The sequence below is a fragment of the Melitaea cinxia genome, chromosome 20 (genome assembly GCF_905220565.1).
Source record: "Melitaea cinxia chromosome 20, ilMelCinx1.1, whole genome shotgun sequence".
NCBI classification, from domain to species: Eukaryota; Metazoa; Arthropoda; class Insecta; order Lepidoptera; family Nymphalidae; genus Melitaea; species Melitaea cinxia.
Window position 1 is genome coordinate 7,507,013 of NC_059413.1, and position 23,833 is coordinate 7,530,845.

A 23,833-nucleotide genomic window follows, 5' to 3' on the forward strand; every position below is an offset into this window, starting at 1 on the left:
ATTATCAAATGCATATTTTACGATTCTATAAATGACATACAGACAAACATTTATTTTTATACATATTATGCAAAATTGTAAAATTACAAGAGAATAGTAATTGGACATAACTTTTTTTCACCTAGTCTACCAGAAACCCTATTTCCTCTAAAGCAAATTTTTAGGTACTTACCGTGATGTATGTACATAGACTTAATGTGCAAGTCAATCACTTAACATTATCATCTGATGAATATATGATACAAGCTGTTGCCCGTAGATTTGCCCGCGGTAAAATTGATCATATTTATAAATTGATCCTACGATACTTAGGTAATAAAACTTTAATTTAGGACCTCTGACCACATTTATTTAGATACTGTTCGACTTTTGTGGGTTAGAATTATTAGACTGTTCACATAGTGGGCTGAAAACAGTCTTCCCTTAGCTCTACTACGACCACTTTAAGGCTATTTCAAATTCTTACACAATCCTTAATTAATTAGAAGGGGACAATATCAATGACGAGAAAAAAAATATCAAGTGTTGGTCGTCCCTCTAAAGACTTTGAAGACTTATCGGAGCGCAGCAAACGTCGCGACGTTTATTGTCCCTTGCAGCCAATCTCGATTCATTTTCAAAAATTTATCTTCTGTTCTTTTTGCAGCTATCCACCGTGACTTCATTTCAGACTTTAGCTTTGAAAATTTAATGATAAATTTTTTTCTTTCCTTGCTATTTAAACTGAATTTATTTATTATTATTTCTTGTACCTTGTCTATTTTTTCGCTAAAACTCTTCTCATTTATATTCTTAGTCATCATATATATGTTACGCTCAAAGATCGAAAACGCTCATTGAGCGGAAAAATAGCTCACAACGAGATGTGGTCACAGTAAAACATCCACATAGCAAAATTCGTGTTATGGCTCTAATGAAAACGCGCACGACGCGTTGTGGCAATCAAAGAAAGACCAAATAGCGAAATTCGTGTCGTGGCTTACATGCTATTCGATCTCAACGCGTTGTGGCAATGAAGAAAAGCCATGACGCGTATGGAATACTATTTGATTACAACGCACACTACTTTCCGATATAGATCCTACTAGGCCTAGGCTGGAAACGTTTTGGTAGATGTCCTTAAGAAATATTTTTCATTTTATAAAATCACGGCAGAACGTGTTTCTCATTATCAAATATATAAAGTATATAATTATATAAATTAAAATGAAACGATATTTATTATTTATTGAGATTACTTTATATTTAAAAAAATCAATGTATTAAGTAATAAATCACTGAACACACAATATTCATATCATTTGTAAATTACTCATAATTCACATAAAATGATAAGGGTTTTAATTTTTTCATGACAATTAAAATTCTTTCAAGAAATAAAAATATTTAACACAAATGTTTATTGATCACCAATAAACAACAACAATGTACCTATATTAGAAATAACTATAATTGTAAAAAATAAGTATTTGATTGCTATTTATTTTTACATGAACTATTACTGTGGCATTTTGAGTTGCATTTTATATTCCTGGAGCGACACTTGCACTTTTTATCAATACAGTATCTTTTGCAGTGGCACATTATAAACCCTTGCTTACTTCCAGACGATAACATAGATACCGAGCGAAGTGTTAACGATGAAGTTGAGGGCACGATGAGTTGATCACAAATGTTAATAAAGTTGGTTTCAGAAAGTGTAAATTCATTACGTTAATAAAGTCTATCGAGTGTACCTTCCTTGTTTCCTAACTGGTAGAGACCTGATGGATTAATGCTCATAACAACACACATAACATTCCTGGGTGCTGCACGTCCTCTATCAACTTCAGGAACTCTAACTAAAACGTTAGTACCAATTTCAACACAGGGAAATTTCAAATTAGACAAATAAACCATTTTGTTTGCCTGTTCCTGTAGACCTAATTTAGCACATTCTCTTTCAACGTTTATGCTATTCTTTCTGAAACAGAGCTTACAAGTTACATTTGCTCTCTACTTTTTCTGTAGTCATAATAAAACTGCGATCAGTGCTTGTTTCCACAAACTCACGTAATTTATCGTAAAACAATTCTTTTTTATTCGTCATAATTAGCGCTGACATTAAAATTCACTCTCATAAACAGAAAAGAAATGAATAAAACTGAGGTTTCAATGCGTCTTTGCACCCGAGCCGACACCGAAAAGTTACAACCTATCCGTCGTGATATGGTTAACACAATGAATGCTCAGAACGCGTCATGGCTTTTCTTCATTGCCACAACGCGTTGAGATCGAATAGCATGTAAGCCACGACACGAATTTCGCTATTTGATATTTCTTTGATTGCCACAACGCGTCGTGCGCGTTTTCATTAGAGCCATAACACGAATTTCGCTATGTGGATGTTTTACTGTGACCACATCGCGTTGTGAGCTATTTTTCCGCTCAATGAGCGTTTTCGATCTTTGAGCGTAACATATATACTGTGTCTTGATAAAACAGTTAACCCAGAAGAACCTACAACCATAAAATACGGTAAATAAATATCTGAACGCAAATAAAACTTTGCTTTGTAAAAGAGTCAATTTAATTAAAAAAATATCATTCCAAAAGTGGCACTTGGTGGCACCTAAATTTTATGTAATTCTCTTCACAACTCATTAGGTTAATAGTAGAAAAAAAATACAAGCTGGGACCATTCGGGAAACATATTTAAAAAACTTAAGTATTTAATCTTTGAATAAAATAAATAATATGTTGAAGGTAGTTAGAAAAAAACTTGTTTCTAAAGATACTAAGCAATATAATACCAAGTTACTAATAAACATTAATTACACATACCTGGTGCATAAAGGTCCATTGTATAAAAAAGTTCAGTTTCACTTAATCTTGTTTCAAATAAAATATAAATTTCAATTGTTTTTCGCAGCAAACCGTATAGAACAAAGACGATCTAAACGAGACGGTAAAATGACGATTGATTGATATGTTTAACGAAGCAAGAGTGAATGAAAGTTTACGCTATATCATTCATTATGTCCTTATCTATGACTATGTAGCAAAATTTTCTAATATTTATAAATTTTGAATTTTTGAATTTTGACCAGCTTTTTGGGTCAAATCACCCTCTGTGTGACGTAACGAGAAGAGTATCGCGTGCAAGCATGTTAGCTACTGTAGACATAGAGATAATACGAGAAAAGGGGTAGACAAAATTTTGTCGTCGCGCGCATGCTAGGCCTGCAGGTTGGTATCCTTTCCTCTTAAATTAGAAAGAAATTAAAAACATCAAGCTTTTCAGAAAGTATTTTATTTATGAAATTAATATACAATTCTCTTGTTCATACATCAATAAATCATTGATTTAAGTCGGCTCAGTCTGATTCATAGCGAAAATAAATAATGATTCAATTTAGCGCTACCCGCGCTCGAATGTATTTTAAGGTGCATTCGGACCATCACTGCTATTTTCATTCAGAAAAAAAAAAACTTTAAAATACACATTAACATTCATATATTGCTACTGGAATTAAAATTATTTTATTAAAACACAATTAAGATTTTTATTTATTAAACATCCATGCATTAAGTCCATTGCACAACACAATTGTCACAATAAAAAAGTTGCAGTCGATACTGGTCCGTGTAGGAGGGATTTCATTAAAATAAAATTGAATTAAAATAAAATAGCGCGGGATCGCGTAGACAAAGTACGCCCAAAGCACACTACATCATGATCTAACAAGCGTCCAAGCACTAGAGGACGATTGAACACTTGAAAATTTAGTCGTTTTTCAGACCTAGGCTGTTCACAATGTTACGCTTACTACTTAAGTATTTATAAATGTTTATTCCAATATTAAATATACTCAAAGTCATAAAATTTGTTCGGTTTCAATGTTACAAACGTATTTTATGGGATTTATCCGTTTCGTATCGGCAGTGAAACAGTCGCTGAATTTTTTTTTAATGTACCATTGAAATCGCACAACGCCTTATAGTTATAATGGATATTGAGTACGACACAAGCGTAAGAGCAGACATACGAACGAACATACAAGAGATACATACTAACATTCACACCTTACGCGCTCCTACTTGGACTCCCCTGAGCCATTGATATAATATTTTTCTTACATGCAACACTGGCTTATATTATATAGCTTAACGCTATTGAAGCTACGGACTTCGATATTTAAAGATGTACTTTTCACACACAAGGCCGCTTGCATGCATTTGACAGGCGGCTATTTTTTTCTCAATTTAGTAATTTTAGGCATAGATCTCGAAAGCCAAGCCCATATGTCTACACTGAACACAATTGTCCAGCAATTGTTGAAGCGAGCGACAATTAAAAAAAATTATTCGTAGTGAACTCATGTGATTTCATTTAATCTTAATTTAATTTAAAATAAATATGTGTTTGTTGTGGTAAAACCAACAGTACAAAGCGTGTTTAGTGGAAGAAATGTATTAATGTAGCTTGCTTGTTATTGCAACATTTGGAACGGGTGTCTTGAATGATAAAAGAGAAAACAATTAGCGTGGGAATCCATGCAAGTCGTCGACTTCGATGCGATGGCGGCCTGGGGTTTCAACTGCGGATGGACACACATATTAAAATTTCAAGATGGAACTCAAATACAAAAAGTTAAAAGTAGAGATTGTTTCACATCATTTAAAATCAAATATAAGATAACCAATTGAAATTGAAAGATTTTAAACTAACATGGTTATTTTTATTACTAAAATTATTAATAAGCGGGATATTTACCATGTATTTTGCGAGAGTCTGAGTCTCATGAACAGAGCATTCGTAGATAATGTCGAAATATCGAGCTCCGCAAAATGAAAATAAAAACATGGTAAATATCCCATTTTAAAAATAATTTTAGCATTTAAAAATGGTCATAAGTAAATAAAGTAGGATGTTTTTGATTCAACACACAATGTGATATTTTACCTGTATTACGTCAAAACAGATAGTTGTAAAAAAAATTCGTTGTCTGTAAAGTTGGTTTATAGACGATAGTTTAACGTGACAACGTCATAACAAAACATCTGCTCGGACGCATAGGCCATAATAAAAAAATTAAATAAAATAAAAATAGATGCGGCGCAAGCGTAAAATGAACGTAACAGGACAATAAGCGTAACGCAACAATGAGCGAAACGGGACAAGGAGTCATCCTTTTTCGTGCATGCAGCCGGCGTTAATCGATTTATTAGACGTTGTCACGTCAAAAAAACCTTGTAAATTAAGTGGGATATACATAATTACGATAAAAAAATTGAATAAAATGTGAGAAAATTAAGTTTTAATTTGTTTAAACGCCAGGTTTTTTTATCGTTAATTTGTAGCAATATTAGTAATTGTTATAGCACACCAAAGTGTTCTATACCTCAATTGGCTGGTCTCATATATCTCTGAATAAAAGAAAAATATTTATTAATAAAATGAAATATTTCTTAACTTTTTTGTAATGTAACTTATGGTTAATGTACATAATTTGAGATTATATAACATACATGTGTGCTAGGGTTAAAACAGTAAATAATCTTGTTCCTAAATTCGAAAAACGAGATCTTAACGATTTCCATTTATCATTTAAATTTAACGTGCAAAATATTATTGGAGAGCTACGAAAGGGAAACCCTAAACTTAATTAAATAATACCTGGACACCTAAAAGAAAATTATAATACAAAAACAGAACATTTTAAACAAGACTTACATAAGATATAAATTTTATACTATAAAGATCAGAAAGGACGAACTGAATATTTTATACATAAGGCTACAAGCCTACAACTATGTGAAACGCATGAGTACGTTTGTGCGTATGCGTGTACTCACTTCTTCTTGTTCTTGGGCTGCGCGCGCGGCGGCGTGTTGGGCCGGCCCATGTTGAGGCCGGAGTACAGCTTGCGCTTGTCGGCCGGCTTCAGTATTTGGAACGAGCACATCAGCGTCTCGTCCACGGACATCAACGCACCTGGAAATTAAGAAAAAATAAACATTAATATAATAAAAATATTATAAGTATATCTCATTATAATTAAATATTTCTATGGAAACATTCTAATAACTTGCTCTTTGAACTGAGGGCGTAAAAAATGTTATTTTGGTATATATATGCATTTAGTACTAAAAAGAAATTTAAGAAGATTAAAAAAAATTAAAATTTTTCACTATTAACTTTTGACAGAACGAAGTCTGTCCGAGCAGCTAGTAAAAAAAAATTATTTCTATGCTTGAAGTTCATTTTAGTTTAATATAGCTCGATTTATCACCAGTAATAAGCACTCAACTGCTATCAATTCAAGTATATCTATTGCGACATGTAGGTGATATTGTATTTTAATGTTACATAATTATTTTCGTATGTATATAATATACCAGACGACCTAGCGAACTTCGTACCGCCTTGTAATATTTACATATATCAAAATAAAATATAGCCTATCTTTCAAGTTGGATCAAACTGCTCACGGTGTGCAAATGTGATTAAAATCAGTTAGGTAGTTTTGGAGTCCATCGCGGTCAAACGCGACGCGTTATTTATATATATTAAGATTAACGTATAAAATATAATGTGCTTAATCGAATTTTGTCATAAATCACACATGTAAAAAAAAAAAACAATAAAAATTATACGTTTATTTACGTAAATTGGCAAAGCACAGACACGGTAAGTCGGAGAGTCAACGATCGATCCCCGCTGGAACGGTCGATTTTTGATATGATATTAAAAAATTGTTTAGGATTTCCTAATGTGTGGGTAACACAAAATAAATCGTACGAGTTAAAAATTATACGTATTTGTCTTGTATTCTATAATATAATAAAATAAAACCAAAAATTTGCTGTGTGGTTACGATAGTAAAAATATAGCCACCCCCCTCTCATCCCGTGGGTGTTGTAAGAAGCGACTAAGGGATAACACAGTTCCATTACCACCTTGGAACTTAAAATGCCAACCGATGGCGGGATAACCATCCAAAAGCTGGCTTTGAAATACATCGGCCGAAGACGCTGAGCAGCGTCTTCGGTGCGACAAAGCCAGCCCTGCGCTCACCAACCCGCCTGCCCAGCGTGGTGACTATGGGCAAAACACATGAGTTCACATCATTTTTGGAGTGAACTTGTGGAGACTTGTGTCCAACAGTGGACTGTATTAGGCTGAAATGATGATGACAACCAAAAAGATTTTATTGTAAGTTTTTACTAGAAAATACGAAGACTCTTTCCCCGACCTATTATAAAGAGGTAAATTTTACTTGTTATAATTATATAGTCTTATTTTTGTTTATTAAATCAGTATTTAAAAAAATGACATACGTATCAATTACAGTTTTTACTTTGTGGAATTAAAATATTCCTTTGGAATAATGGCTTATGGTACGTTGAATGGAGAAGGCACGAAGGGAAAAACAATCTTAAATCCATTAAAATTCTCGAACTACCAAACTGTCAAACATTCCGAAAATGCACATACGAGGAATCACAATCTAGACAATATTATCTCCAGCTTATGTTGTCTAAGGACAACCCAACAAACATTTTTGTCATATAATCAAACAATTATATGACTTTCAGTCTTATTAAAGTTATATTACAGTATTTTTTTTAACTCTACGTCATGTTATGGTGCATTATGTGTCCAAATAGACATATAGATTTTTTGTCGTATAACATTGTCGTATAGACGTTATTTCGACATTTCTTTACAATCGTCATATAATAGCGTCTATGAAGACATCTATAAAACTTGCATATACAACTTTTCGTCGTGTAAACGTTTTCGTAGTTTAAACGTCATAATACTATTAATTTTGTCATATAATTACCTTTTAAACATCTGCTAAACGAATAGTAATTGTTTACACGTAGTACTTGTAACCATTAGATATAAGTCGAATAAGTGTACTAGTGTAACTTGTATACATCCTAAAGTATTACAAAAATGATAATACAACCGTTATTTAATTAATACTCATATTAAAGGGTTATAATAACCTCGTAAACAACTTCCACCATTTTGAAATCAAAGGCATATTAAAATTTATTTACTTGTTTCGTACAAAAAATTGGAAAAGTATTAAAAGAAGTGGTGCATTCAAAAGAAAAGTTAAAAACATCTGTCATTCGCTTCAAGCACGTATTTTCATACAAAGTAATAGAACTCAAGCTCAAGCTGTGACTGAGGCAAATAAGAAGGGTTCCGTATCACAGGTAAATGCAAATTTAACCAAAATACTACGAGTATACCCCGCAGTTCATTTGCCGAAGTTCAGGACTATTGTTCATATTCTGAAGTTGAAGACAGTTATTCAGCGTCCGAAAATGAAGACAATGCTTATCCTTTTGAAAATAAATTAAGTTAAATAAAGAGAATGATCAGAAATGGAAATCGGCCACTTCAGAAAATTGCTAATAGATTAATAGAGAGATATAATAAGTATTGAAGTAGAAAACTTAAGAAACGATACTACGAAGGATAGTAATGAACTATCCTTCGATGAAAAGTTACAAATATGGAAATAAATTCAAGACAGTGATTCAACTTGAAACCTTTATCCTCTCAACTGATAATGGAAATAAGTGGTTTTTGGCTAACAACAACCACCTTGTTGAATTGCGTTCTGCTACCTGCAACGAGGGATGTATTCAAATAAATGGAAATCGAATTTTAAACTTAAGGAACGATGTTTATGAAACGCCTAGGAAATCTTCATATCTTAATATATTTATGATATATGAGGATGAAATTTCGAAAACTGAAGCCAAATATTATATTACTGATATAAAGTGTAAATTGGTTAGTGTTTCATACAACTCAAATATATATTGTGTTCCGCTTATTCATACATTTAAGAAATAGGTAATAAAAAAGGTAGTAAAAATTGTTTAATTTTTTATTTATCCTCAAGAACGTTATTAATATTTCAAGTTAGTCAAAATGTAACACTTATTTGAAATCAAAATTAAGCGAAGCTTTGAAATATTGCTAGATTTGGAAAAACTGAAATCGCCTTTTGATCCATAAATGTAAATTAACAAACTAATACCTCCATTTGGTTTGCCATATTGAAACATCTTATGTAGCTAATAATCTCACAATAGATTATACAAAATTACTATACAACAGGCAACTTATAAATATTTCTTGAAAACTAATAATAAGACTTTAGTAAAAGTTTTAATCACGTTTAAACCCGTTAATGTGCGTTAATTGTACAAACCTTCTTTTATATATATTTTTTATATTCTCTTTATTACTTTTCTTTTATATTATCTTAATTATCTAATAACATCATCAAAAATTACAAAAAATAAAATGTCACAAAAAGAACAGGTACAAAATCGCAACATAACAAATAATAAAATTCAAATTTGTAATCTTTTTGCTTGCTAAATAATTATATAATTTACAAGTGGAAGGTTTAGGTAGCACACCTACACACCTACCACATTATTGACTAATTACAATATTCGCATTCGTCTTCTGGAAAATAATTATAGATAGCAAAATACTTGCAGTCGGGGCACCAAAATAAACCATAACGTAATAAATTATTTACATTTTTGTCTGTTAAAACAAAATGTAACGGTCTATTTCCACGGGCTATATGGAAACCACATCCATAACAACGAGAACAAAATATAAAATGAGTTAATGACCACGGCCATTTCAAATGTGCGCATATCATTTCGATGAAGTCCATCTTCGATAAAAACTTATCAACATCCGCATAAATATGGATCATAATTGTGGGGTTTACCTAAAAAAAAAGTATTATTCAGACTTAACTAAGTTATATGTCTCGTAAATTCTACTGTTCTGAAAATATAAATTATTTGAAATAAGTTAGCTAGGCGTTTTATTATTTTATTTTTGATCCCTAAATCAACTGTCATGGCGTACACATTTACAATATGTACGCAGTATATACGTCGGGAAGTTATATAGTTGTCATATAACGCAGTAACTTAATAAATTATTAATAAAAATATACGAAAACATTAAAATTTTAAAAGCGCATGAAACATTTGTTACAAAGTTACCTCACATTAATCAGTAAATTTGATTGCACAATGGTTTGTAACTGATGAAATGGTTTTATCACCTCAACAAAGTAAAAAATACAATATTTTAACTCAGCTGTCAAAAAAACTGCCAAATTCAATTAGTGTGTATTATGTTTATAATCTGTTACAATTTTTCATTCGTTCAATATAAAAGTATCATCTTTAAATGACAATAATACAACGAATACGTTAGATAAACGTCATATTGTGTGCTATTACTCGACACGAAGTCGAATACACGCCGCGACAGCTATGTTTACATGACATGTAGTCAAATCGCCAACGTGTATATGACTCCTATGCGACTATATAGGTATTTATATGACTGTTACACGAAACTCTTAGCGCCTTAAGTTGAATAAAATGGGCCCTAATGCCGTCGAGTAAACGTTCTAATGTCGTTTATACGATTATACTAAATAACGTTAAGTTGTCACCAAAACGTCTACTCAACGTCGTAAATGTTTGTTGGGAACGCTTCACCTCACACCCACTACTAAAAACAATTGTAAAGTTAAAGTTAAAGCCACTCACCGGCGTTGTCAAACTCGCCGCAGTAGTTGGGCGCGGAGAACAGTGTGACGAGCTGCCGTTTCGCGAAGAACTCATAACCGTCCTCGACCACCTGGTGCGCGCGGCAGATCAGGTCGAACTCGTGTTTCGACAGGAACTTGCCCACCACCTAGTTAACACATAAAAAAGTTTGTAACACACGTTGAACATTTACAAACAGGTTTATTGAGTTAGGGCACATCAGGAAAAATCGTGGTCAGCATCTGTCCGACTGAAGAAGTACCTCAATTTTACAAAAGATCACAGGTAAACAATAGTGCTCTCAATCATTATTATGTTCCTGTAGTGAGTAGGTGGCCAGAGCTTCCAAAGAAGGTTGGGGCCCCTAACCCGATAAAAAAAAAACTTTCTTTTCCTGTTAAATCAAATAATTAATGGAAACTATATTGAACTATTGAACACATTGTATTTTTAGTAACGTTTTTATATTGTTTAATAAAAAAAAATAATATTAATTTGATCCTGTAAATATGCAACATATTTTTAAACTGTACCAATAACAACACTTGAACCTCGAATGAATTTTTTTTTATTCTTAATCTATTTATTATGGGTTAAGGAAAAATTTATTTTAAGATTTTCATATTACGTTAGATATAAACCTTAATTTAATCCCCAGGTAATATGCGTGGGTCTTCCTTGGCGGCTATATTGGTCGCCACTTGTACATTTTTATTTAGATAAAAAATTTAGATATAGCTAAACCATTTTGTTGGTTAAGAAAGTTGTGTTTTTTGTCTTTATATTGCTGCGGAAAGAAAAAAAAATGCACGTAGAGTACAGTAGTAGTTGATACCATGAACCCAGTTTTCGGACCGGATGTGGTTTGTATAGAGCGAGACAATCACGGGAAGCACTCACGTCACACACTTTTTGCGATCAGCTGTTCCCGAGATAGTGAACTTCTTTGTTTGGTAGAAGTTATTGGCATTTTTTTAACGTAATGTTTTATAACCTGTCCTACAACGGTTCGAATAAATATCGACTGCTGTAATCATTTCCTCTAAAACTAAGATTATATTTTATGTTTATCATCAACGCACTTAATAAAGCGAATAACATTGACCAAAGTATCACAATGCCTTGAACACGGTAAACAAGTATGAATACACTGATCTCTCGTATCTCATTTCTCCTATCACATTGAGATAAATTTCCGTACACGTCGCTCGGACGGAATGATATCATCAGATTGAGATGTTTATTTAAAGAAGTGATAAGCAGCCTACAAGAAAAGTACCAGAATAATAATAAAAGTATATTATTGCTCCGTAACTTATTAATTGTATATACAACTTTCTTATTTAACCATTATAATCTCAGTCGTATGTCTAGTATGAATAAAAAAGCTATAAAAGCACAATTGATAACACACATTTGTTTGTTACAATTTTAAACATGAATCAGGTTAGAAAATAAACCAGAGATGGACAATTATAAATATGTTTGCTCGCAAACGAAAAAAAACCCGTTTTCAATTACATCGACATGTAATACAACTTAGAAGCAAAAATAGTAAAGTAAATACGCGTTATCAACATTACTCAAAAAGAAATCATCAGATCTAGATTAAATTTAAATAGGACAAAAGACAAGCATCAAATTTCGAACAAAACAAGAATCATCAAAATCGGTACAACCACTATTAAAGTTATGAGACGACATAGGTCGATGAAAAAATAGTCAATTAAAAACGTATTATTAGATATAACTCGAAAAGTACTTGTCAGATCTCGATTAAATTTAAATGTGACCACATGACAGACCCACCATTCGATTAAAATAGGATAATTTTAATTTGACCATCACATAAAAAATTCTGAGGTAAGACACATCAAAAAAACACATTCCCGTGACTATTGTTGCTGTAAAGTATCCGAAATCCGAATAAAAGTCGAATTGAGAACCTCCTCATTTATTGAAGTCGGTTAAAAACAAGTCGCAAAGCGTTCAAAATTTGTTTATTCAAGTAATATAAAGTTACAGGGAAGCCATGCGACCGGATTTACCCCGGGTTTATCCTAACTCGGAGTTTTAACTCATTCATCATTTTGTGGCAAGGGAATTCCTTTTTATTGTATAATAAAAATAACCAAACTGTCGATGATCTATCGTTGCACGACATTTAAAAACGTTATTGTGAATGAACAATCTAATATCAAGTATAGACAGATTTCAATCGAACGAGATAAACATTATATTTCATACAATTATACTACCTAGGTACTACGAATAAAATTTTATGTATGGTAAAACCGGGAGAGATGCCGCAGTGGGATAGATGCCTCATGTTCTAAAAACTAACATCCCAAACTCACAAATAAAAATTAATCGCATAAATAGGAGTCGAAGTCACCCCGTACCTCAGATATCCACAGATATTCGTGTCGCAAGGACGCGTTTGGCTCGTGTGTGTAATTGTCTCCATGGCGAAATTTACAAACACGTCAAAGTTTTAAAGGTTAGTATTTAAGGTTTTATAATTTTATAAATAGTAATAAATTCCGTTATATTTTTTATCACGTCTATATACTGGGTCATTAAGTCTGCATATAGTTATAAATAGATGCTATTTTGTTTATAATTTATTTAAAAAAATACGTGGGCATCTATCCCAATCACAAAGGATAGTTACCCTGATTTTTTGAGGTTTATATCAATCTCAATCTTCATCTATCTCTTCATTCACCATATACATAGTAAGTTTATATGTTTAATTTTTTTTTGTGTCTGTTATATTTTTTATGTATTTACGTATATTTATGTTTGGATGTTTTACTGATCCTAGCAGAACTATGCCACGAAAATATAAAAACAAGGAAGGAATGCGAGCTCGAGTATGTTCTTGGACTATTGAAAACCTACAGTCAGCTTTCGATGAGAAAGTATGATTGTGCAATGTGCATGTTGACACTTGATTGAATATTTTAGACCAACAATTAAGATTTTATACTTTTGTTGAATAAATGCTTGTTAAATTTAATTAAATTTATATATATATATATATATATATATATATTATGTTGAAACTTAAGAATTTATATTTTAGTTAAACAAAAGCTTTAAAAATTTAATTAGGTATAGTAATCTGTGTGATATAAAAATTATATTCTAATTATAACAATTAAAAGATATAAAAAACACAAAATGTTTTTCATTACTATGGCCCATGTTTCTTTGAGACAATCGATGTTTTAGGAGTAGAACTACCTAACATTTGGTTTGGGTTTTTCTTTTACACGGTTTAAAGGGCATCTATCCTACTCACTATTTTCATGGTGGGGCAACTATCCATATAAGTAGGCATCTATCCTAAAAAAAGGGTTCACGAAAAGCTAATTTCTGCTTAATCTGCATTGGGTAGGTTAAAAAAAAATTGTAATAATTCAACATAAAGGATTGAGCTAGCTACATTAATAAAAATTATTCGTATAAAAATCATATTTTTAAAATTAGGTGGCTATTTCAAAAAGTGAGGCATCTATCCCGGTTTTCCCCTATATACTAGCTGTGCCCGCGACTTCGTCCACGTGGAATTTAAAAAAAATATTGTTCAATTTGCAGAGTTACAAAATAAATAAATTTCTAAAATGAATGTAGCCTAAGTTACTCCTTATTACATCAGCTATCTGCCAGTGAAAGTCCCGTTGAAATAGGTTCAGCCATTTTAGAGATTAGCATATAGACAGACAAAAATTGTAAAAAATGTTATTTTGGTATATGTACCGTGTATAACATCCATATGCATTTAGTAAAAGGCGGTTATTTTAATATTATAAACAGACTCCAATTTTATTTATTTGTATAGATTTTTTTTCAAACATATTGACAAAATTTCTTGCCTTAAGGAAAATATTAAATACAAACGGTATTCATTTACTCATCATGTTATTAAAACTTGAAATATCAGGAAAAGTATCAAGAGATCCTACTTTACAAGAGATCCTCTTTCGATACGTTAAATTGATTAACTGCCAAGCGCGTGATACGTTATCTACCAACAACAGTTCGAAGTAGTGTATTTCTTAACACACACTTGCTTAGATTTGTGTACATATGATGTTAAACAAAACACAAATGCACAATGATTTCTATGAATCATAACGGCAAAGTTATGTTTGTAACCGTGAGATATTTTTCATTAGTAAATATAATAACGTTGACTTCCGGATTATCTTGTACTGTTTTAATGCGAAAGGTATATTAATTTTAATGGGATGAATTTCGTTCTACTTATAATATACGAGTATCAACAGTTACAGTTCAGCCTATTGCAGTCCACTGCTGGACATAGGCCTCCCCAAGTTCGCGCCAGACATCCCGGTTTTCCGCAATCCTTATCCGGCCTACACCGGCAATCTTACGAAGATCGTGGGTCCAACGGGTCGAAGGACGTCCTACACTGCGTTTGCCAAGACGCGGTCTCCACTCCAGGACCCGTCTGCTCCAACGGCCATCGGTTCTGCGACACAGATGACCAGCCCACTGCCACTTCAACTTGCTAATTCTGTGGGCTATGTCGGTTATTTTCGTTCTCTCGCGGATATTCTCATTTCTAATCATATCTTTGAGAGAAACCCCAAGCATAGCCCGTTCCATTGCACGTTGAGCGACTTTAAACTTGTGGACCAGTCCCTTCGTCAGTGTCCACGTCTCGGCTCCGTATATAATATACGAGTATAAGGATAACTAAATCTCTTATTATATGGCTGACTTATATAAAATCCCAATAAGTATGTCAGAACCCATAATGGCTGTTAGATCCATATTCTCTTTGTTTCTAAGAAGTTTACGTACAATAATTGTGTGCACGTAAGAAAGCTGTACATAATACCTTGATTCATATACGATTTTTTTTTAATTGTAGGTTAATAATTGTGTTTGCTCGCAGATGACAAAAAACCGACTTCAATTAAATCAACAAGTAATACAAAGTAGGTCGATGTAAAAATAGTCAAGTAAATACACATTATCACTACGTAGTACAAAAAAGAGTCGCTTCCCGCTGTCTGTATGCTAGATCTTTAAAACTACAACTATTATTTTTTTTTTATATATAAATAAAATAAATGTTTATTTAATAAATGTTTTACACCTGAAAGCTGTTACGTGACGGCTCACATTTTTTTCCTTAAAACGTGACTCACCTGTGTTTATTTACATTATCTAATCTAGTGGAGCAAAATGGTATATACCAACTAGGTGACGTATTCTATCGAGTAAAATTCGTTACATACAATGTTATTTAAAGTACCTCCATAAGTAGATATTTGTTGTCCTTACGGAACTGTTACCGGGTCGGAGGAAGGAATACAAAGATTTAGAGGGTGAATTTTAAGACAAGCTTACGGCTCACCTGATGGCAAGTGATTACCGTAGCTTATAGACGCCTGCAACACTAAAGTCATCGCAAGCGCGTTGCCGACCCTATCCCCAAACCTCCCAGGAGCGCTGGTAGCTTTAATCAACACAGGAAAACAACACTGCTGTAAGGTCGAGGTTCTTACCCAGTCAAGCTGCTCTAGGTTTTTATTAGAGATATATTTCCTGCAGTACCCTAACCTGAGAACATAGTTATGTTTATACGTACCTCAGTACCGAATGTGAAGCTGACACCGCGGTCGTTCTCGCCCCAGCCAGCCGTGTCCTTGTCTGGGTCGGACCACAGGAGGTCGCAGAGCAGCCCCTGGTCAGGCACGTCCGTCGGTCGCATGATCCGCCGGATCTGTTCCATGGCCTGTAGATCGGGCGATAAGCCGCCGTGGCAACAGAAGATCTTTTCGTCAACTGCAATTATAAAACCGTACATACGATTAACTGAAGAAATTCACGAGGATAACGCAGAATATTTATTAGGATAGATGGATAGTTTGTTCCTTTTTATGGTATTAGCGTTTTTATTCAACTTTGTGTGCTGATGTGCTGATAGTTCAATATTTGTATTGTTTTATACGTTATGTCCATTTTGAAATTTCTTAAGGAGTAGAAACGTCGTTCTAGCTGCGAGGTTAATTTATTATGTTATAAACTAGCCAGTTTTCGAGGAAATTTTTCCATTAAATCGTGACAAGGTAAAAATAGACGCGAAAGAAATCTGCTCGACTTGTGACAGACATAAACTAACTTGAGAACTCAGTTTTAAATAAACAAACCATTAAACAAACAACAAGGCAAAAGGCGATATGAGTAACCCCAGACGTTAAAGCGTTTAAGTGACCGGCGCCAGGGAGTGATAACCTAATGCATAAGTTGTCTAATAATATTCCATGACGCCTAACGTCTAAACATTTACAAACTATTTATTGTACTAGCTAAGTAATCGGAACCTTTTGTCCTAGTCGACTTTATTCAGATAAACAAGTGTATTTACGGTAAAATTAATTTTGTACAGTATAATGGTGGAATTCGTATAGTTTACCTATATGAAAAATCCGTCCCTAGTAAATCGAAACCATATAAATCAAGGAACCGATCATTCGGAGACACATTTTGTAAACTATTACTTATACCATATGAACTTTGATAAACAAACTCAGTTTGTTTACTTCAATTCAGGATCTTCTGATATTGATAAATTTTACCAAACTAAAGCTAGTATTACATATCACACCATAAGTAAAAGAGGTGGGGTATTAACCAAGAACGAAAAAAAAATTTGATCTATCAAGCTTTAACGCAAGAGAAATCACGGGCAACGTCTTGCCATAAGATATACATAAATACATTGCTGTACAATATCCATTTCGTTTCAGTACCAGATACAATTTAACCTTCATGTTCGAATGTAAAACGAACGTAATAATGTAGCTCGATTTCATAAGTTTCCTCATAACGAAAAAATACTATGAAACTGAAACTAGCAGCTAGCAGCTAGCAGCCAAAATTAAATAACAATGGAACTAGAAGCCACGTTTTATATCTCTGTTTCTAAGCAACAGATTAAGTTGTAACTGTACACAAATTAGTAACGTTATATTATCTCGCTATGGAAAAGACCTAAAGGGTAAAATCTACCCCTTCTATTTTTTATTATTATTTAAAAACCCAAAAAAGGAGGTTAATACGATATAAAAGCTAAAAATCCTTGTCTCTAAGCATGAAATAAGGTTAAAAATTTAAATTAAAGGTCATTTATAATATTAAGAAAGATTAGTAAAAAACATAAAAATAAAATTAAACCACTTTGATTATTTTTTTAAAATTGGAATTTCCCTAAGGAGGCAATTATATTGTATTTGTTAAAGTAATCATATCTCTGCTAGTGGACACTACATTTTGTTGTAACTTCGCAGAAACCTTTCTTTTACTGTCTAGAAACGATGATAAAAATTTCAAAAGGGATACTCAATTCCTTCTATTTTTTTTTATTTTTTTTTTCTCTAAGACAATGCCTATGTACCATTTCTTCAAATGTCTATATCTCTGCTCGTGGACACTACATTTTATTGTAACTTCGCAGAAATCTTTCTATTACTATCTAGAAACGATAATAAAAATTTCAAAAGGGATACTCAATCCCTTCTACTTTTTTTATTTTTTTTTTTCTCTAAAACAATGCCTATGTACTACTTCTTCAAATGCCTATATCTCTGTTCGTGGACACTACATTTTGTTGTAACTTCGTAGAAACCTTTCTATTACTGTCTAGAAACGATGATAAAAATTTCAAAAGGGATACTCAACCCTTTCTAATTTTTTTTAATTTTTTTTTTCTCTAAGACAATGCCTATGTACTACTTCTTCAAATGTCTATATCTCAGCTCGTGGACACTACATTTTGTTGTAACTTCGCAGAAACCTTTCTTTTACTGTCTAGAAACGATGATAAAAATTTCAAAAAGGATACTCAATTCCTTCTATTTTTTTTTATTTTTTTTTTCTCTAAGACAATGCCTATGTACCATTTCTTCAAATGTCTATATCTCTGCTCGTGGACACTACATTTTGTTGTAACTTCGCAGAAACCTTTCTGTTACTGTCTAGAAACGATGATAAAAATTTCAAAAGGGATACTCAATCCCTTCTATTTTTTTTTTTTTTTTCTCTAAGACATTGCCTATATACTACTTCTTCAAATGTCTATATCTCTGCTCGTGGACACTACATTTTGTTGTAACTTCGTAGGAACCTTTCTATTACTGTCTAGAAACGATGATAAAAATTTCAAAAGGGATACTCAACCCTTTCTAATTTTTTTTAATTTTTTTTTCTCTAAGACAATGCCTATGTACCATTTCTTCAAATGTCTATATCTCTGCTCGTGGACACTACATTTTGTTGTAACTTCGCAGAAACCTTTATATTACTATCTAGAAACGATGATAAAAATTTTAAAAGGGATACTCAACCCCTTCTATTTTTTTTTAATTTTTTTTTCTCTAAGACAATGCCTATATACTACTTCTTCAAATGTCTATATCTCTGCTCGTGGACACTACATTTTGTTGTAACTTCGCAGAAACCTTTCTATTACTATCTAGAAACGATGATAAAAATTTCAAAAGGGATACTCAATCCCTTCTATTTTTTTTATTTTTTTTTTCTCTAAGACAATGCCTATGTACTACTTCTTCAAATGCCTATATCTCTGCTCGTGGACACTACATTTTGTTGTAACTTCGTAGAAACCTTTCTATTACTGTCTAGAAACGATGATAAAAATTTCAAAAGGGATACTCAACCCTTTCTAATTTTTTGAAATTTTTTTTTCTCTAAGACAATGCCTATGTACTACTTCTTCAAATATCTATATCTCTGCTCGTGGACACTACATTTTGTTGTAACTTCGTAGAAAAAATACTATGAAACTGAAACTAGCAGCTAGCAGCTAGCAGCCAAAATTAAATAACAATGGAACTAGAAGCCACGTTTTATATCTCTGTTTCTAAGCAACAGATTAAGTTGTAACTGTACACAAATTAGTAACGTTATATTATCTCGCTATGGAAAAGACCTAAAGGGTAAAATCTACCCCTTCTATTTTTTATTATTATTTAAAAACCCAAAAAAGGAGGTTAATACGATATAAAAGCTAAAAATCCTTGTCTCTAAGCATGAAATAAGGTTAAAAATTTAAATTAAAGGTCATTTATAATATTAAGAAAGATTAGTAAAAAACATAAAAATAAAATTAAACCACTTTGATTATTTTTTTAAAATTGGAATTTCCCTAAGGAGGCAATTATATTGTATTTGTTAAAGTAATCATATCTCTGCTAGTGGACACTACATTTTGTTGTAACTTCGCAGAAACCTTTCTTTTACTGTCTAGAAACGATGATAAAAATTTCAAAAGGGATACTCAATTCCTTCTATTTTTTTTTATTTTTTTTTTCTCTAAGACAATGCCTATGTACCATTTCTTCAAATGTCTATATCTCTGCTCGTGGACACTACATTTTATTGTAACTTCGCAGAAATCTTTCTATTACTATCTAGAAACGATAATAAAAATTTCAAAAGGGATACTCAATCCCTTCTACTTTTTTTATTTTTTTTTTTCTCTAAAACAATGCCTATGTACTACTTCTTCAAATGCCTATATCTCTGTTCGTGGACACTACATTTTGTTGTAACTTCGTAGAAACCTTTCTATTACTGTCTAGAAACGATGATAAAAATTTCAAAAGGGATACTCAACCCTTTCTAATTTTTTTTAATTTTTTTTTTCTCTAAGACAATGCCTATGTACTACTTCTTCAAATGTCTATATCTCAGCTCGTGGACACTACATTTTGTTGTAACTTCGCAGAAACCTTTCTTTTACTGTCTAGAAACGATGATAAAAATTTCAAAAAGGATACTCAATTCCTTCTATTTTTTTTTATTTTTTTTTTCTCTAAGACAATGCCTATGTACCATTTCTTCAAATGTCTATATCTCTGCTCGTGGACACTACATTTTGTTGTAACTTCGCAGAAACCTTTCTGTTACTGTCTAGAAACGATGATAAAAATTTCAAAAGGGATACTCAATCCCTTCTATTTTTTTTTTTTTTTTTCTCTAAGACATTGCCTATATACTACTTCTTCAAATGTCTATATCTCTGCTCGTGGACACTACATTTTGTTGTAACTTCGTAGGAACCTTTCTATTACTGTCTAGAAACGATGATAAAAATTTCAAAAGGGATACTCAACCCTTTCTAATTTTTTTTAATTTTTTTTTCTCTAAGACAATGCCTATGTACCATTTCTTCAAATGTCTATATCTCTGCTCGTGGACACTACATTTTGTTGTAACTTCGCAGAAACCTTTATATTACTATCTAGAAACGATGATAAAAATTTTAAAAGGGATACTCAACCCCTTCTATTTTTTTTTAATTTTTTTTTCTCTAAGACAATGCCTATATACTACTTCTTCAAATGTCTATATCTCTGCTCGTGGACACTACATTTTGTTGTAACTTCGCAGAAACCTTTCTATTACTATCTAGAAACGATGATAAAAATTTCAAAAGGGATACTCAATCCCTTCTATTTTTTTTATTTTTTTTTTCTCTAAGACAATGCCTATGTACTACTTCTTCAAATGCCTATATCTCTGCTCGTGGACACTACATTTTGTTGTAACTTCGTAGAAACCTTTCTATTACTGTCTAGAAACGATGATAAAAATTTCAAAAGGGATACTCAACCCTTTCTAATTTTTTGAAATTTTTTTTTCTCTAAGACAATGCCTATGTACTACTTCTTCAAATATCTATATCTCTGCTCGTGGACACTACATTTTGTTGTAACTTCGTAGAAACCTTTCTATTACTGTTTAGAAACGATGATAAAAATTTCAAAAGGGATACTCCACCCTTTCTAATTTTTTTTAAATTTTTTTTTCTCGAAGACAATGCCTATGTACTACTTCTTCAAATGCCTATATCTCTGCTCGTGGACACTACATTTTGTTGTAACTTCGCAGAAATCTTTCTTTTACTGTCTAGAAACGATGATAAAAATTTCAAAAGGGATACTCAATTCCTTCTATTTTTTTTTATTTTTTTTTCTCTAAGACAATGCCTATGTACCATTTCTTCAAATGTCTATATCTCTGCTCGTGGACACTACATTTGGTTGTAACTTCGCAGAAACCTTTCTGTTACTGTCTAGAAACGATGATAAAAATTTCAAAAGGGATACTCAATCCCTTCTATTTTTTTTATTTTTTTTTTCTCTAAGACAATGCCTATGTACTACTTCTTTAAATGTCTATATCTCTGCTCGTGGACACTACATTTTGTTGTAACTTCGCAGAAACCTTTCTGTTACTATCTAGAAACGATGATAAAATTTTCAAAAGGGATACTCAATCCCTTCTATTTTTTTTTTTTTTTCTCTAAGACATTGCCTATATACTACTTCTTCAAATGTCTATATCTCTGCTCGTGGACACTACATTTTGTTGTAACTTCGTAGGAACCTTTCTATTACTGTGTAGAAACGATGATAAAAATTTCAAAAGGGATACTCAACCCTTTCTAATTTTTTTAATTTTTTTTTTCTCTAAGACAATGCCTATGTACTACTTCTTCAAATGCCTATATCTCTGCTCGTAGACACTACATTTTGTTGTAACTTCGCAGAAATCTTTCTGTTACTGTCTAAAAACGATGATAAAAATTTCAATAAGGATACTCAATCCCTTCTATTTTTTTTATTTATTTTTTTTCTCTAAGACAATGCCTACGTACTACTTCTTCAAATGCCTATATCTCTGCTCGTGGACACTACATTTTGTTGTAACTTCGTAGGAACCTTTCTATTACTGTCTAGAAACGATGATAAAAATTTCAAAAGGGATACTCAACCCTTTCTAATTTTTTTTAATTTTTTTTTTCTCTAAGACAATGCCTATGTACTACTTCTTCAAATGTCTATATCTCTGCTCGTGGACACTACATTTTGTTGTAACTTCGTAGGAACCTTTCTATTACTGTCTAGAAACGATGATAAAAATTTCAAAAGGGATACTCAACCCTTTCTAATTTTTTTAATTTTTTTTTTCTCTAAGACAATGCCTATGTACTACTTCTTCAAATGCCTATATCTCTGCTCGTAGACACTACATTTTGTTGTAACTTCGCAGAAATCTTTCTGTTACTGTCTAAAAACGATGATAAAAATTTCAATAAGGATACTCAATCCCTTCTATTTTTTTTATTTATTTTTTTTCTCTAAGACAATGCCTACGTACTACTTCTTCAAATGCCTATATCTCTGCTCGTGGACACTACATTTTGTTGTAACTTCGTAGGAACCTTTCTATTACTGTCTAGAAACGATGATAAAAATTTCAAAAGGGATACTCAACCCTTTCTAATTTTTTTTAAATTTTTTTTTCTCTAAGACAATGCCTATGTACTACTTCTTCAAATGTCTATATCTCTGCTCGTGGACACTACATTTGGTTGTAACTTCGCAGAAACCTTTCTGTTACTGTCTAGAAACGATGATAAAAATTTCAAAAGGGATACTCAATCCCTTCTATTTTTTTTATTTTTTTTTTTCTCTAAGACAATGCCTATGTACTACTTCTTTAAATGTCTATATCTCTGCTCGTGGACACTACATTTTGTTGTAACTTCGCAGAAACCTTTCTGTTACTGTCTAGAAACGATGATAAAATTTTCAAAAGGGATACTCAATTCCTTCTATTTTTTTTTTATTTTTTTTTTTCTCTAAGACAATGCCTATGTACCATTTATTCAAATGTCTATATCTCTGCTCGTGGACACTACATTTTGTTGTAACTTCGCAGAAACCTTTCTATTACTATCTAGAAACGATGATAAAAATTTCAAAAGGGATACTCAACCCCTTCTATTTTTTTTTTAAATCTAATACAATGCCTATGTACTATTTTTTCAAATGTCCATATCTCTGCTCGTGGACACTACATTTTGTTGTAACTTCGTAGAAACCTTAATTTTGTAATTACCATGTTTTTTTTTATCATAATACTATTTAATTATAAAACAAACGCGTCTCGAAGCGTCAAAGCTTGACGAGAAAAAAAATTGCAAGTAGATTCATATATAAATACATGTATCATTTAAAATAATAATAAAAAAAAGTCATAGATACATTCAAAACAAAAACACCAATCGTCTTTCGCCGCAATCGACGCATCTTTCGTAGGTAAAAAGTAAATGCATGAACTATCGGCACGTGTTCGTAGGGTCAAGGTTACA

At 32.2% G+C, this 23,833-nt stretch overlaps 1 protein-coding gene and 1 long non-coding RNA gene across 4 annotated transcripts in view; both read right to left on the reverse strand.

The window, feature by feature from the left end:
- Positions 1-1,532: 1,532 nt before the first annotated feature.
- LOC123663245 lies at positions 1,533-1,683 on the reverse strand. Its single transcript, XR_006744635.1, has 2 exons — positions 1,624-1,683; positions 1,533-1,592 (listed from the first exon to the last, which is right to left on the reverse strand). It is a non-coding gene; the product is annotated as an uncharacterized LOC123663245 (long non-coding RNA).
- A 1,593-nt stretch (positions 1,684-3,276) lies between these two features.
- Positions 3,277-23,833, reverse strand: part of LOC123663321 (serine/threonine-protein phosphatase alpha-2 isoform) — an 85,783-nt gene continuing 65,226 nt past the window's right edge. Inside the window, exons 4-8 of one of the 3 annotated variants that reach the window (XM_045598010.1) lie at positions 16,238-16,434; positions 10,609-10,756; positions 5,839-5,977; positions 5,385-5,409; positions 3,277-4,580 (exon numbers count right to left, since the gene is read on the reverse strand). In XM_045598010.1, coding sequence (XP_045453966.1) covers positions 5,400-5,409; positions 5,839-5,977; positions 10,609-10,756; positions 16,238-16,434 — 494 coding nt within the window. In that variant the 3' untranslated portion in view covers positions 3,277-4,580; positions 5,385-5,399. Of the gene's footprint in view, positions 4,581-5,384; positions 5,410-5,834; positions 5,978-10,608; positions 10,757-16,237; positions 16,435-23,833 lie in introns of those variants that run through there. The other 2 variants (XM_045598011.1, XM_045598012.1) reach the window with 2 other exon arrangements.